This window comes from Tursiops truncatus, chromosome 12 (genome assembly GCF_011762595.2).
Source record: "Tursiops truncatus isolate mTurTru1 chromosome 12, mTurTru1.mat.Y, whole genome shotgun sequence".
Classification (NCBI taxonomy): Eukaryota; Metazoa; Chordata; class Mammalia; order Artiodactyla; family Delphinidae; genus Tursiops; species Tursiops truncatus.
The window spans coordinates 18,140,840-18,155,291 of record NC_047045.1 but is presented as its reverse complement, the minus strand read 5'-3'; the positions used below and the strand labels follow the sequence as shown (position 1 = coordinate 18,155,291).

At 37.9% G+C, this 14,452-nt stretch overlaps 1 protein-coding gene across 3 annotated transcripts in view; it reads left to right on the top strand.

Moving 5' to 3' along the window:
* The window catches only part of ME1 (malic enzyme 1), a 198,006-nt gene that overhangs the window by 143,403 nt on the left and 40,151 nt on the right, over positions 1 to 14,452 (top strand). For all 3 annotated transcript variants that reach the window (XM_073789391.1, XM_019929370.3, XM_073789392.1), the window contains exon 7: positions 9,429 to 9,538. In XM_073789391.1, coding sequence (XP_073645492.1) covers positions 9,429 to 9,538 — 110 coding nt within the window. The remainder of the gene's footprint in view (positions 1 to 9,428; positions 9,539 to 14,452) is intronic.

The following is a 14,452-nucleotide window of genomic DNA, read 5'->3' as shown; positions in this document are numbered from 1 at the left end:
TTAGCAGCATGAACTCAACCATGGCCCTAATCTCTCTGAGCTCCAGTTCCTTCATGCATAAAATGGGTAATAACTACCTTCCTCCCTGGGCTGCTGAGAGTTAAAGGAGGTAATCCCTATAAATGTGGAGCACTGTGCCTGGCCCTTAGTAAGTGCCGTCACTGTAATTAGGGTTTTGTCTAATTTAACAATGCCACAAGAGAAAGTTCTCTGCAGTTTTTACATGTTAATTTTATGGGTGGTATTTCTGTTAACTTCTAAAACCATTTACACCCACTATTTTATGTGATATTTTGATCATAAAATAGTAGGTTCTTTTCATAGTCATGTAGAGTCCAGTTGGCTAACGTCCTTGTGTTCCACTGCTTATAATTTCGTAGCGACAAGGCTGGTTCAATCTGGAACAAAATATCCCTTCCATGGCTTTCTTTTATTATATGATGCAAGATGCTTGTATCACAAAATGAATTCAGGGTGCCTCTCCCTATATCTTTAGGACTCAAATCAGAGTTAATTACCAAGTAGAGAAAATTCATGAAATGAAAACTGATAGGCAGTATTCTCCAGGGGATGATTCTAAAATATCCTTTTGTAAATGATGAGGTATCTTGTGCACCCTTTTACTACCTATGCCTATTCCCAGACTTCACTTAGAAAACATTATAAATTCATAGCCTGACCACGTTGTATCCTAAACACTGAAGGCAAGCCATATTGTGAGGATTTCATTTTAACCACAGAGAAATTGTAACCAGCCCCAAACCACAGGACCAAGTAAGTAGTAGGTCCAGGAATAGAACTGAGAAGGCTCTGATTCCTCCTCACATCCTGTAACCACAAGGTTCTGCTGCTTTGGTACATAATAACAGATCATCTGGTGCTGCTGGACCACAGTACATGACACATCAGGAGCAAACCATAGGACCCTGTCTGAAAACACGCAGCCTTTACTTTCTAAAGGGCTGCTTAGAAGCCAGAGAGGTGGGGAAGGAGCCGTGATGAGCACCAGATGATTGTTGACTGATATTTGTGTTTGGGGTAAGCAGTTGCTACCACAGTTTGCCTCTCTGCTAAGGTTGTTTAAACAAAAACAAGGTAATGATTTATAGCCATGGAGATGCTCTTACCCCTTCATAATATTTGAGTTGTTTTTAATCAAGATAGCTAAAGAGTGTCCTAGAATGGCATCGCGTCTATGAGAAGCGTAGACATTTTATGTTCCTTTCAAGAACTGGCCCACTCCCCATTTTACTTTAAAAGTTTTGCTTCTTTGCCTCTAGTTGATTTCCAGAGCACTGACATGGTTGTGTTGAAGTACTTGTCCTGCTGTATTGTTGCTGTGCGGGGAAGAAATTTGCCAGCCTCCTCACTGTGTCGTGCCGGAAGTATAGCTTACTTATCCTTATTACTTTATATGGATACAAATTACTTGTATTTACTTATATTTTGTTTTGTTATATCACAGATGTTTTTTTTTTCTGGGATTATTTCCTTTCTCTCTGAAATACACCCATTAGTAAAAGTCCTTTAGTAAAAGTCTTGGCTTTTATTTATCTAAAGGCGACTTTGTTTCAACCGTACTCTTGAAGAATAGCTTTGCTAGATATACTATTCTTGAATGAGATTTATTTTCTCTTAGGCTTTGGAGGGTATTATTTCACTCTTTATGGCTTCTATTGTTACTATTAAGTAATAGAAAATATCTAGTGATTATGGAGTACTTAGTGCCAATCTTTACACATTGAATATTGGCACTTATCGCTTCATTTAATCCTGATAATATACTTATGATAATATGCCATTGTTATTCTTATTTATTCTGAGGGAGAAACAGAGGCACAGTGACAGAATTTCATCCCAGGATCTCTGACTCTAGAGCCCATGTTTGTTTTGTTTTGTTTTTTAATTGAGGTGTAGTTGACATATAACATCATTTGAGTTTCAGGTGTACAACATAATGATTCAGTATTTGTATACATTGCAAAATGATCACCACAGTAAGTCTAGTTAACATCCATCACCATACATAGTTACAAAAAAGTTTTTATCTTTCAAGATCTGCTCTCTTAGCAACTTTCAAATATGTAATACAATATTATTAACTATAGTCATCATGCTGTACATTATATTCCCAGGACTTATTTACTTTACACCGTGACGTTTGTAGCCTTTGATCACCTTCACCCATTTCCCCACCCCCACCCCCACCCCCTTCTCTGGCAGCCACCAAAAAGTTCTCTGTATCTATGAACTTTTTTTTTTTCTTCTTGTTTGTTTGTTTTTAGATTCCATATATACGTGAGAGCATACGGTATTTGTCTTTCTCTGTCTTACTTATTTCACTTAGCATAATGCCCTCAAGGTCCTTCCATGTTGTTATAAGTGGCAAGATTTCATTTATTTTTTATGCCCAAATAATATTCCATTGTGTACATATGCCACATCTTCTTTATCCATTCATCCATCGATGGACACTTAGGTTGTTTCCATTTCTTGGCTATTGTCAATAATGCTGCAGTGAACATGGGGGTGCAGATATTTTTTTAAATTAATATTTTCATTTTCTTCAAAGAAATACCCAGAAATGGAGTTGCTGGATCATACAGTAGTTCTACTTTTAATTTTTTTTGAGGAACCTCCATACTGGTTTCCATAGTGGCTGCACCAATTTACATTCCCACCAACAGTGCAGGAGGGTTCCTTTTTTTCCACATCCTTGCCAACACTTGTTATTTTTATCTTTTTGATAAGATTCACTCTAACAGATATGAGGTGATATCTCATTGTGGTCTTGATTTGCATTTCTGTTGATTAGCGATGATTAGTGATGCTGAGCATCTTTTCATGTACCTATTGGCCATCTGTATGTCTTCTTTGAAAAATGTCTGTTCAGATCTGCCCATTTTTTAATTGGAGGGGTTTGGTTTTTTACTGTTGAGTAGAGTCTATGTTTTTAAACTGCTAACACAGCCAAGCAAATACTTAAAAAAGAAGAATGAGAGATAAATAATATTACTAAATATTAAAGTCACTTAAAAACTATAATAGTTAAAACAGAGGCATTTTTCAGTGGATAGAGCGATTAGTAGATTAATCATTACTATTATAGGCTATCATTACCGAGCAGTACCAACATGCTGTGCCTGTTTTCTCATCTATAAGATGAGAATAATAATAGTGCCTGCCTCATAGAGTGGTTGTGAAGAATAAGTGAGTGTACACACACGCACACACACACGTGTACACACACATATTATTAAAGGTTAAAAGATACTTGTTGTCGTTAGCCATAGTAGAATAAAAGAGAAAAGCACAGAAAACTGACTCTACTATGCATGAGAATATAGTATCTGATTACAGGTGATGAGGGGAAAAGATAGGCTATTAAGTAGATGGTGCTGGCAGAGTTGAGTGAATTATATAGAAGTCAGACATTTTTATCTATATTTAAAAAAAATCTACATCTAAACAGTGAAAAATAATACCAGCTGTAGAGGTTAATCGTTTTCTATATCCATGACATCACTAGAGGAAATTTTTGATTAATAGTTAAAGGTGTGTGGAGAAGATTGTAATAAGCATGCCATCAAGGGCAGAAGCTGTAAGTAAGAAGATGGAAAGATCTGACTACATAAAAATTTAGAATTCCTTTTGTAAAAACAGACAGGAATGCTGTGTAAATGATTAATGACACAGTATGCTAGAGTAGGGAGGCCACATGCACCATATATAACAGGAAGTTAATATTCTTAATATGTGAAGAACTCTTATGAAATAATAAAGAAAAGACCGTAAAAATAGAAAAACAAACCAAAGACCATATAATCTTCCAGGAAGAATTACAAATGACCAATGGACATAGAAAAAGATGCTAAGGTTCATGAGTAATCAAAAAAAAAAAGAAACAAAAATTCAGGCAACAGTCTTCACCTTGAATTTTACAGTGATTGAAAAAGATAGACTTTCAGGGACATAATAATAATATGTAAATAACTGCAATGGAAGAAAAACAGGTGATTTACAAAGTATTTTGTTAGAAGAAAGCGACCTCATCTACATTGTGATATCAGAATGTGGTAGTGTGAGACTGTCTTTGACGTATAGGCATACTATTAACAAGAAGTGAAAAGTGAGGGAAAGTTTGTCAGCCTCTCTTTTGAGAGGTTTGGCAGTAGGTGGAAAGAGAGATAAGTAACCATAGCTTTGGCTTTGTCTTGGTCAAGAGACATGGTTTTAAAATCAGGGAGTCCTGAGGCTCCTTGGAGACGGGAAGGAACCAGTAGAGAAGGAGAAATTGAAGCCGTTAGTGTAGAGGTAGAGTTGAGGCAGTAAGGTCTGTAGAGAGATTAGAAACAAGGAAGCAAGAATACATCTTGGAAGTGGAAGAAGAAAAGAAGTAAAAGCACACATATTTTTAAATGTGGGGGAGCTGAGCAAGTGAAGATTGTTCACTCTGCATGGCATTCATCTGAAGTAGTGGCTGGTAAGAGATGGAATGCTTGTGGGACAAGGGGAGTAAAAAATGGTTTGCAGAAGCTGCTCTGGGATCATGCTATTGACCAGGAAGCAATAGAAAACAAATATTGCAGGACTTGATTGAGGTCCTAGCTGAGACTCCATAGCATGGACTCGTGTGCTATCTAAGTGGAATGAGGGAGAGCAAGGGACCAGGGGCTGCTAGTGTTGCTGAAAACTAGGCGTCTGTGCACCAGTGGCGAATCGAATCTCAGAGACAGAGTTTTGGGTGAAGGAGGAAAGAATAGCTTTCTTGCTTTGCCAGTCAAAGGGGGACACAGAGGGCTCATGACCCTCAAAAACTATGTGTCCCAACCTAGGAGGATTTGGTGAGGAGTTTTCCAGCAGTGGTTCAAGGGCTGGGTTGCTGATAAGGATCAGAGTGTGTGCAGGTCCTGCACTCCTTTAATCTGGTCTCATGTCCTCTCTTGATGAGCTTCTCTGGTTCCTTTCATCTGGCCTCAGGTGGTCTTCTCTGGAATGAAGGATGCTAACATCTTCCATTTGTTGGGGGTTTTAGTTCTGTAAAGAGTTTAAAGATATTGTTATGTGTATGCCTTGAGGTGGAACCAGGACCTGCCCCAAGGCTGCACTATTGTTTCTTGACTGCTCCTTTCTTGTCTCTGCCTGCCCTCCCTTCCCTGATTAGCAACTGTTTGGACCTTGCCCTTTGGAACTCAGGGAAGTTCATGGAGGCTGACGGCCATCCCGTACAAGAACAGGGAGGACAGAATCAGGGGACAGAAAGTTCTTCTATGCCCAGAAGCCCCACAGGGTCCTGCTCCGTTTCACTAGGGGGATGGCCAGTGCATGGCTGGAGTAACTGTCTTCAGCATACAGAGGCGAAGCTAGGAAGAATGAACTCAGAGGAAAGGAAGGACCAAATGAAGAGTGGGTAGTGTGCTGGGGAAGGAGTTGGTGGAAGAGAGGGAAGACAGGACTAGGGGCAGAGAAGGAGAGTATTAGAGAATTTAAGATATTGGCAGTAGAACTTTTAGACCATTAACTTCTTATTCATATTTTGTTAGTCTTTTTGCTCATACGGGAATTTTCTAATGCTGCTTGTTTGAATTAAAATATTACTTCTTTTAAAGGCCTCAAGGACTACTATAGAAAGTCTTCTGAACAAATAATTAACATTTCCAAAATGACTCTGATAGAAAAGAAAAGAGGAAAGTATACAGGAAAGAATTTTACAGTGCTGGTGGAAAACATAGCAGTTTCTTAGGAATTTGTTTTCTTAGGTAACTGTAGAAAATATTTTCAAAGGAGGGGCAAATAAATATGAATAAAAATTATAAGAATAACTGTGATTTACATGATTTAAATTCCTGTTTGTATTTGGGAATTCAACCAAAAGAGAAAAATATGTTAACGTCTTATAGCACTAAATGAGTTTTTTGAAAAATCTTGGTTTGCCTAGGCTAACCTTTTTACCTCTGTTAATAGAAACTATTGATATTGAAAACGTCTATAACCTACTTAGTGCCAACTCTTTAAAAAGTAACATGAAACGAACTTGATTTTGTTTCTTGCTAAATAAAAGAGAAATTCTAGAATAAAAGTCATGTCTCTTTAAATAATAGAAAGATTATACTTTTTTTGAACTAGTATGAAAAACGCAAAACACTAGAACTTCTGGAATTTGGGCAAATAAAGGGAAATACCTACTCTGATGCAACTCATTCAAAGCAACTGATAGTCATAGTATTCGGCAGTACAGATTATTAACCGAACCAATTATTCTTATTGAATGAAATAAATTTTTGCTTACATATTATATTCACTTGATCTTCTCTCTACTGAAGTAGTACTGTCTGAAAGAGTTTTAAGTCTCTCAGGAAGCTTTTGATCTAGTTGATGAGACATCTACATGCTAGTAGTTTTAGACCCCTCGTAACCGGTATAGAAAATATTTGCCGATTCAAGAGTGACGGTGATTTGCAATGGCAGTGCATTAATAAAGACATGGGAAGGAGACGGACATGACGTGTTTGAGAGAGGAGAGAAGTGGTTCAGTGGGGAAGGAACTTACCCTGCAATATAGGGAGAGAGAAGGCAATTGAAAAGATAAAATGTGATTATAGATCCTTGAGTTTACGGAATTTTGAGCGTCATCATCAGAGCAATCCACTCTGTGAATTTTGAGCAAGGGAGTAGCTGGCGGAAGTTATTGTTTTACAAAACTTTGGTGGCTCTATGTCATATGTTTGAGGGAGACAAGGAGAAGCAGAGACCAGTAGACTTTTTGCAGTCCTAGCAGGAGCGAGACTAATTTCTTTGGCTGTGATAATATTTAAATAGTAGAAATGATGGAAAATGGTAATTAACTGAATATGGTGGGTTAAAAAGGAAATAGTAAAATAATAGCTTCAGTCTTTGGGTCTCTGAGACATGGAAATATATGCTTCCATCATAGAAAAAAAATTCTTGGAGTTGAGAGTCAAGAGCCTACTTGACTTTGGAAATGTTCTGTGAAGATGGTTGAGTTTCAATAAGCAATTTAGGTTGGAAATACAGAATAGATAATCTATAAGAAGGTGTTGGTTTAAGTCTTGAGGAGACAGACTTCACCATGAAGAGGTAGGGCCATCATAAATGTTAAACAACCAAACCTATGCTTAGCAGCTCTCTGTTAACTGTTGGTTTGCAACAAAACATAACCCCTAAAGACTAGTCAGTCTTTTCACTAGTTTATTATTCTGATTAAATTTTACAAAACTTTTCTGTTATAGAGCTCCTTATTTTTAGTTTTAGAACTCAGCGTTGTTCAAAGGTATATACTTAAAGGTATATATAATAACCTACAGGATAACAGAAAGGAATCAATCATAAACTTAAAGCTTAGCTTAAACATCAGGCTCTACCACATCATCAGGCAGACTGGAGTGCAGATCTCCCCTCCCCAGCTTACCTGGTGCCCAAGGCTATCCTCATCTATAAAATTGTACCCTGAGATTAAATGAGGAAATATCTATAAATTACATTCATCCAACAAATATTTGCTGAGCACTTATGGGTATTATGGAAATGTAATGAGTTTAATTTTGGACTTTTCAACTTGAGGTACGTTCAAGTGAAATTATCCAGCTGGTCATGAGATTTACAAGTCTGGAGTTCACAGGAGTAGAGTAGAAACATACCTTTGGGAGTCACTGTATATAATTGGTGATTAAAAGTATGAGTAGGATCGAGATTCTGTCAGGACGGACGGACGCGCACACACACACACATACACCATGTAGTAGACCAAGGACAGAGTCATGGGAAACACCAATGTTTAAGTGCTAAGAACTCCCTAAGGGAGAAAGAAGAAGAAATGATCAGTAGTTTAGGAGAAGGCACAGAAAAGCATGATATCACAGAAGCCTAGGGAATAGAGTTTCAAGGAAAAAAGGTAAACAGAATTAGTGGCAATGCAGCAAAGAGCCCTGGTAAATTAGGGATGGGAAACAGTGTTTCTTGGATTTTTAGTTCGGAAACATTCTAATTTTAGAGCAGCAATTTTAGCAGAGTCGTGAGGACAGAAGGTAAATGACAGGGGATGGAGAAATAATGTAAACTGTAAACTAATATTTCATATACCTTAAATGGAAAGGATAGGAAAAACATGGGATGGAGAAAGAACTTTTTTCCTCTAATGAGAAGCTCCAAGTCAGTTATCAAAAAAGAGGAAGGAACTTGTCCAGAAGAAGGAGTTGTAAATAGGAGAGAGGGAGCTAATTAAGAAGGAAGTGTTGGGAACGTGGGCAGCAGCGGTGAGTTACCTTAAACAGGAAGAGGAACGCCTTGTTGACTGATGCCTGCAGGGTAGCGCTAAAGATAGAGATGGGAGATGGGAGATGCGGTGGAAGGAGAATAGTTGAGGGAGATCACACATTATGCCCTCACTATGCCAGGAAGTAGGAGACAGGTGAAGAGGTCAAGATTTAAAAGGATTGGCGAAGATTAGGAATAGCCTTTGGGTGCAATAGCAGTGGAAGCTGACCAAAGACAAAGAAAAGGAATCATAAATATGGCAGCAGTGGGAGTCTAGCCGAGGTTGGAGACCATACATCTCTAGATCACCTAGCAAGGGTGGCCATGGCTATGAGGCTTTCTCTGGCAACTCTCAGATACTTGGGGTATCAATGGTGTTAATTTCCCTTGTCTTGGATGTACAGGCCATAGGTGATCATAAGAATAAAGGGTCAAACCAGTAAATTAATTTCAAGAATAAAAATCTGTGCTGTATACTTCAAAGCTCAAAGCTTTTCAGTGTTTGGTTATGGCTATAGAACAAACACCAGAATCCTAGGCTAGAATGTTTAAGGTTTCCAACATAAAATTCTGACCGTGTCTCTCACTGCACCCTTACATGCACCGAACACGACATTTCGGCCGAATGGGGCTTCTTGCTAATTTTTGAATGATTTTTTTTCTCTCCTAACTTTCACTTCAGTTACTTTGCTTCTGCTGTTTACTCAGCTTGTAGAACCTTACATCTCTACTTTTGAAATCATGTCGAGATTAAAACTCAGTTCATTTGTTACCTGGTTTGTAACCCCAGTCAGGAGTGATATGTGGCTTCTCAACATCTGTTATCCCTTGTTTGTACCACTTTCATATTACTTTTCATGCACTTTTCATTTATTTCAAAATAATTTCTACTAACTTTTAAATTCCTTGACTGCAGGGTACCATATTTTTGTCATCTTTGTAGTATTTCACAGTGCCAATGCAATGCTTTTTCCTGTAGTAAGCATGTAGTAAATATTTACTGAACAGACATTGTATTATATATTTATACTAAGTAGCAAGATAGGACCTTTAAAAGAAAATAATGTTTTGCCTTTTCTATAGTCTAATTTTCAAGGTTTATTTTTAAATGTTATTTCATTAACCTCTTCTAATGTGAATATTTTGTCCCATAGGTATGGCATGAATTGCCTTATTCAGTTTGAAGATTTTGCCAATATAAATGCATTTCGGCTCCTGAAAAAGTATCAAAACCAGTACTGCACATTCAATGATGATATTCAAGGTAATCAGATTTTCACTGCATGTAGATCAAGACCAACATGTCCTGATATTAGTTTGTAATTTTATAATGATTCAAATTCAGTAAATTTGCACTGGATACCGATTAAATGCCAGGGATTATGCTTGATGATTTCATACATTATTTCTCATTTAATTTTACGTATTTGAGAAAAGTACTCTGTGACTTTAGAATGTACCATATTACGTGTGAGCTAGAGAACAGGTGCCCTAAAATCTGATAAAATCCCCAGTGACTGTGGCTAAACAAAGAATAAAATATATGAAAATATATTATTCATTGTTTAAAATGAAGACTGTATATTTTTCTCTCTTCAGCCTTCATCTCAGTCAGTTTTCTAAGCTTAGAGATCAGTCACAGTTTCTGAGCTTTACCCCAGCAGAAGCTGCCTTTGTATACAGTGTGTACCGCGGTTTCCTGTTTGTCTTTGATTGATTGTAGATGCTTGGCTACCAGCTTTTGTCTAAGTTACTTGTTTTGTTTCTCCCTAAGCCTTTTTTTGCAACTCTCTCTAGATCCACCCCCCCACCAACCCACCTCCCCAAATCCGAAACCTTCCAATGAGAATCTTACTCTTCCTGTTTCATGAAGGGCAGGTAGAATAAAAGCGCAGGCAGAGATCCAAAGGAGGAAGACCATAGTAAGTTCTGGCAACCCGAAAGAAGATCACAAATGGCTTCCATTCCACTCATCGCAGTGAACATTTTTCAGTGTTGACCTTACTTGGATTCTCAGCAGCATTTAACATTGTAGACCCCACTGTCTTCCTTGAAATACTCTCTTCCGTCAACTTCCGTGTCACATGCCCCTGCTGACTTGCTTCCTACCTCTTTGAATTTTCACCCTTTTTTTTCCCCAGGTTCATCCCTCTCTGACTAGCTATTAAATGCCAGAACACTGCAACACTCAGTCCCAGGCCCTTTTCTCTTTGTTCTATTATATCTTAGGTATATACTGCAAGGCCACCCATCCCACTAGCAGATTTATATATTTAGCCCAGACTTCTTTGAATTCCGGGTCCATATACCCATCTGGTTATTTAAAATTTCCTCTGGGATGTCTCAAAGTTATCTCATACTCAACCTCCCCACCATCAAACTCTTATTTCCCCACCAACCTCAGCCTTCTTCGTGTGTTCTCCTTTTCCGTGAATTCCTGATGTCTCTCTCTTCTTCATCTCTCCCTGCCAAATACACTCCATCACTCATCCTCCTGATTTTCTGTTGTAAAAGTCTGTCTCTTCCACAGATTCCTCTCCATTAACCTAAGGTAAGTTACCATCATCTCTCCTAAATAATGGGCATTTTCTAAGAAATCTGTCCACATTGACTGTTGCTTCCCCTTCTTATGTGTTCTCTCCATAGTATGACTGCAGTTTGCCAGATGTAGACATAGGAGCTGAGAATTTTGTGACAAGCCAAAGTTTTCTTTTTGCCGTAGATATCTAGTCATATCATCCGTTCCATAAAATACTTGAATGGTTTTCCATTGCACTTAAGATGAAAGGTGAAAGTCATAAATATGGTCCAAAATGCATGGTCTGATCGCTACCTGTCTCTCCAACCTCATTTTTTTTTTTTGCCATTCTAGCCATCACCGTCTTTTTCAGGTCCAAACATAAGCCAGACTTCTTCCTGTCACAGGGTCTATTCAAATGCTGATCCATCCTCCTAGAATACTCTTCCCTCCCCTCTTCAAATCTCTTCTCAATCATGACATTCCTCAGGAGAATCTTCTGGATCCTTGTGCTAAGTCAAATCTACCTATCATAGGCTTGCATAGCCCTACTTATTTTTCCCCTGTTGAACTTATCACAGAAACAGTTCTATATATTTATGTAATTTAAAAAAATTAATATCTCCCTCCCCACTAAACTTTAAGCTCTGTGAAGGACAAGAATATGTTTGTTTTGTTCATCACCTTGTCATTAATACAGTGCCCAGCCCATAGAAGGTACTTAATGTTAATGAAATGAATGACTGTAACACGTCCAAAGCAGGAGTTAGCAAACTACAGCCTATGGGCCAAATCCAGCCCACTGTCTGTTTTTGTAAAGTTTTCTTGCCACACAGCCATGCCCATTTGTTTATGTATTATTTATGATTGCTTTTGTAAGTCTGGGGCAGACATCATGTGACCGCAAACCCTAAAATACTTACTATCTGGCCATGTACAGAAAGAGTTTGGCAACCTCTGGTCTAAAAAGAATTGGTGAGGGTCGAACTAAGGAATTAGGTTGGCTAAGGAGGCGTGCATTTTGGAGAGAACCCTTTCACTGTTTTCAGTGTAGAGACTAGATTCATTGGGAGCAAACCTAAAGGCTGTTGCTGTAGTCCAAGTGCATGGTGATGGTGCCTGGTTCTGGGAAAATGCCAGTCAAGACTAAGAAATAGATGAGTAGTTGTTGATGATGAGGGTGAGGAAATGGCCAAGGATAGAGCCTAAGTGTTTGCCTTGAAGAACTGGTAGAATGGGAAAGCAGTAACTAAGAATGAGAAAATGAGAGGCATTATAACATAGATGTTAAGAACTCTGGGGTCAGACTGACTTGCTTTGCTCCTTCTTCATTGGCTGTGGACTTTGATCAATTGACTTCACCTCTCTGAGTTTTAATTTCTCATGTATGGCAGGAAGTTATATAATAGCTTCTATTTTTTTCTTTGGAAATGAGAGGATTAGAAGTTTGATGAGGGTAAAGGGAATTTGACAGAACTGCTGTAGAGGACTAGAGAGCCATCTGACCATGAAACACAAAAGGATTCAGTAGTGGTGCTGAGGGTCCACTGAAGTTGAAAACCACAAACATACCATGACTCCAGGCTGAGTAGCTTGAGTGTAAGAGCTTAGGAGTAGGCAAGGCCAGGATGGTCAGTTGGGTTTATCTATGCTGGGTATTTTATGTATTTGTGCAGAGAAAGGGCAACGGGATAAGAGTTAAGGTTAAAGTATGACCATAGCACTAAGTTGGATAGAGAAGGAAGTGAAGATATAAGGATGAGTGGATAGGGCCAAAGGGCTAGATTCCCATGAAATTAAACAATAGATATAATGGGGATAATTGAGTAAAGAACTGGAAAGGTAGGAGATTGCGACCATGATGAGTGAGGTATTCTAATGTAGTTCTTCCAAGAAGGATTAGTTCTGAGAGATGAACCAAGATGAAACTTAGGAGGAATGTAGCCAAAGTGGAGTAAGATGAATGCCATTGGAAATGAGGTGGTCAAAGAAAAGCTTACATGTAAAATGAGGATGATAATATTTCTCTCGTAGAGTTTATATTGTGGACAAAATAGTTATTTGTGAAAATACTATCAACTGAAATATACTTCATAATTTTTAAAATTGACTATGCTTGAGTTCTTTAGTATAACATAGCTATGTAAATATAGTGTATTTAAAGATAATGAGTCTCTTTTTACGTTTTGAGGCACACTAACGTAATTGGTCTACTCTTTCTTTTCCTAAAATCCTTTGTGATGTTAATTACATTATTACTTTATTGCCATCTTCATGACAAAGATCCTTATGTTATTTCAACTTCATTTTCTTCTTTTTGTATTCATTTTTTTGAGTGTTTATTTATAAGAAGTGAATATGTGGAGGATTTCAGAAAGGAAATGAAGACAGTCTAATTTTAATGTGCTATAACCCTAACTTGAAGATATAATATATAATGATAGAGTGCCTCTGATGCTACAGACATAGGCTTTGTAGATCAGTGTCTATAAGTCACTTATCAGTTCATTTTGTAGTAGTCTCTAAAGTAGCCACCAGTTAACTGTTGAACAAAACTGTCCTGTCCTTTCTTTAATAGTCTATATCTTTTGATTTTGTGGGTCTCACAGAAATGTCTGTATAGACGTTAAAGACCGGTATTGCACAGTTTTGAATCATTTTACAGAATAAATAGGTATCAGAGTTCAGTTTAGGGAAAAGAACGCTAAATCCAAATCATCAAACAAAATGAGCGATTAGGAATTAGGGTCAGCATTTCTGTCAACTGTGGCCAAGAATTTAGGGGTCACAGCTTGGGCTGCATCAGCATTAAAGTCAGGAGCACAGGAAATCTGAGGCAGATGCCAGGCCAAGCCAAGAGCACTGCATGTGGAGCTGCCCTGAGAATCCACAGCAGAACATTTCCCCCAGCAGATCACCCCTATGGAGCATTAAATAACTAGTTTTCACCTCAACTAATCTGCCTAAAGTATAATCTGCACACACACAGTCTACATATTTCCACATTTTAGGGTCCTACTGCCTTAGCCAACAGAAAGTTACGTTTGAGAAAAGTGGGTCTAATCTCTGACTAGACAAAACTTGGGGCAAGTTATTGGGGTTCTGACTAGAAATGACCAAACTGTTTTGTGCTTTCTCCATACCAAAATAGTGTCCTTAGTGACACATCTTCCCCATACGTTTCTATTTTACCTTTTTAACCTTATGTTTTTACTATTTTGCCCACAGATGTCATACTTTCCTCACTGTGGGCATAGAAATTGCATTCTAGTGCCAACAAAAATAATTACATAACTATTACAGCCTTACCATGTAAATAAATGCTTTTACACTGGGCCTTTGGGGGAACTTTCTTTCTTTCTTTTTTTTTTTTTTTAACAGATGTGTTATTTAAATTTATTAGCATTTTATGAAAAGTATTTGATTTTTAAAAATACTTAAATTCTACTATATTAATGATCTAAAATAATCTTAAATGATAGAGATTTTAGTTCAAAATTTATTTAGACCTTAATGCATTCTAATTATAAATTATTGCTAACTAGAAGAAGTGTGCAAATTAGCTATTAAGAAATGGAAATTACGGGACTTCCCTGGCGGTCCAGTGGTTAAGACTTCACCTTCCAATGCAGGGGGTGCGGGTTCGATCCCACATGCCTC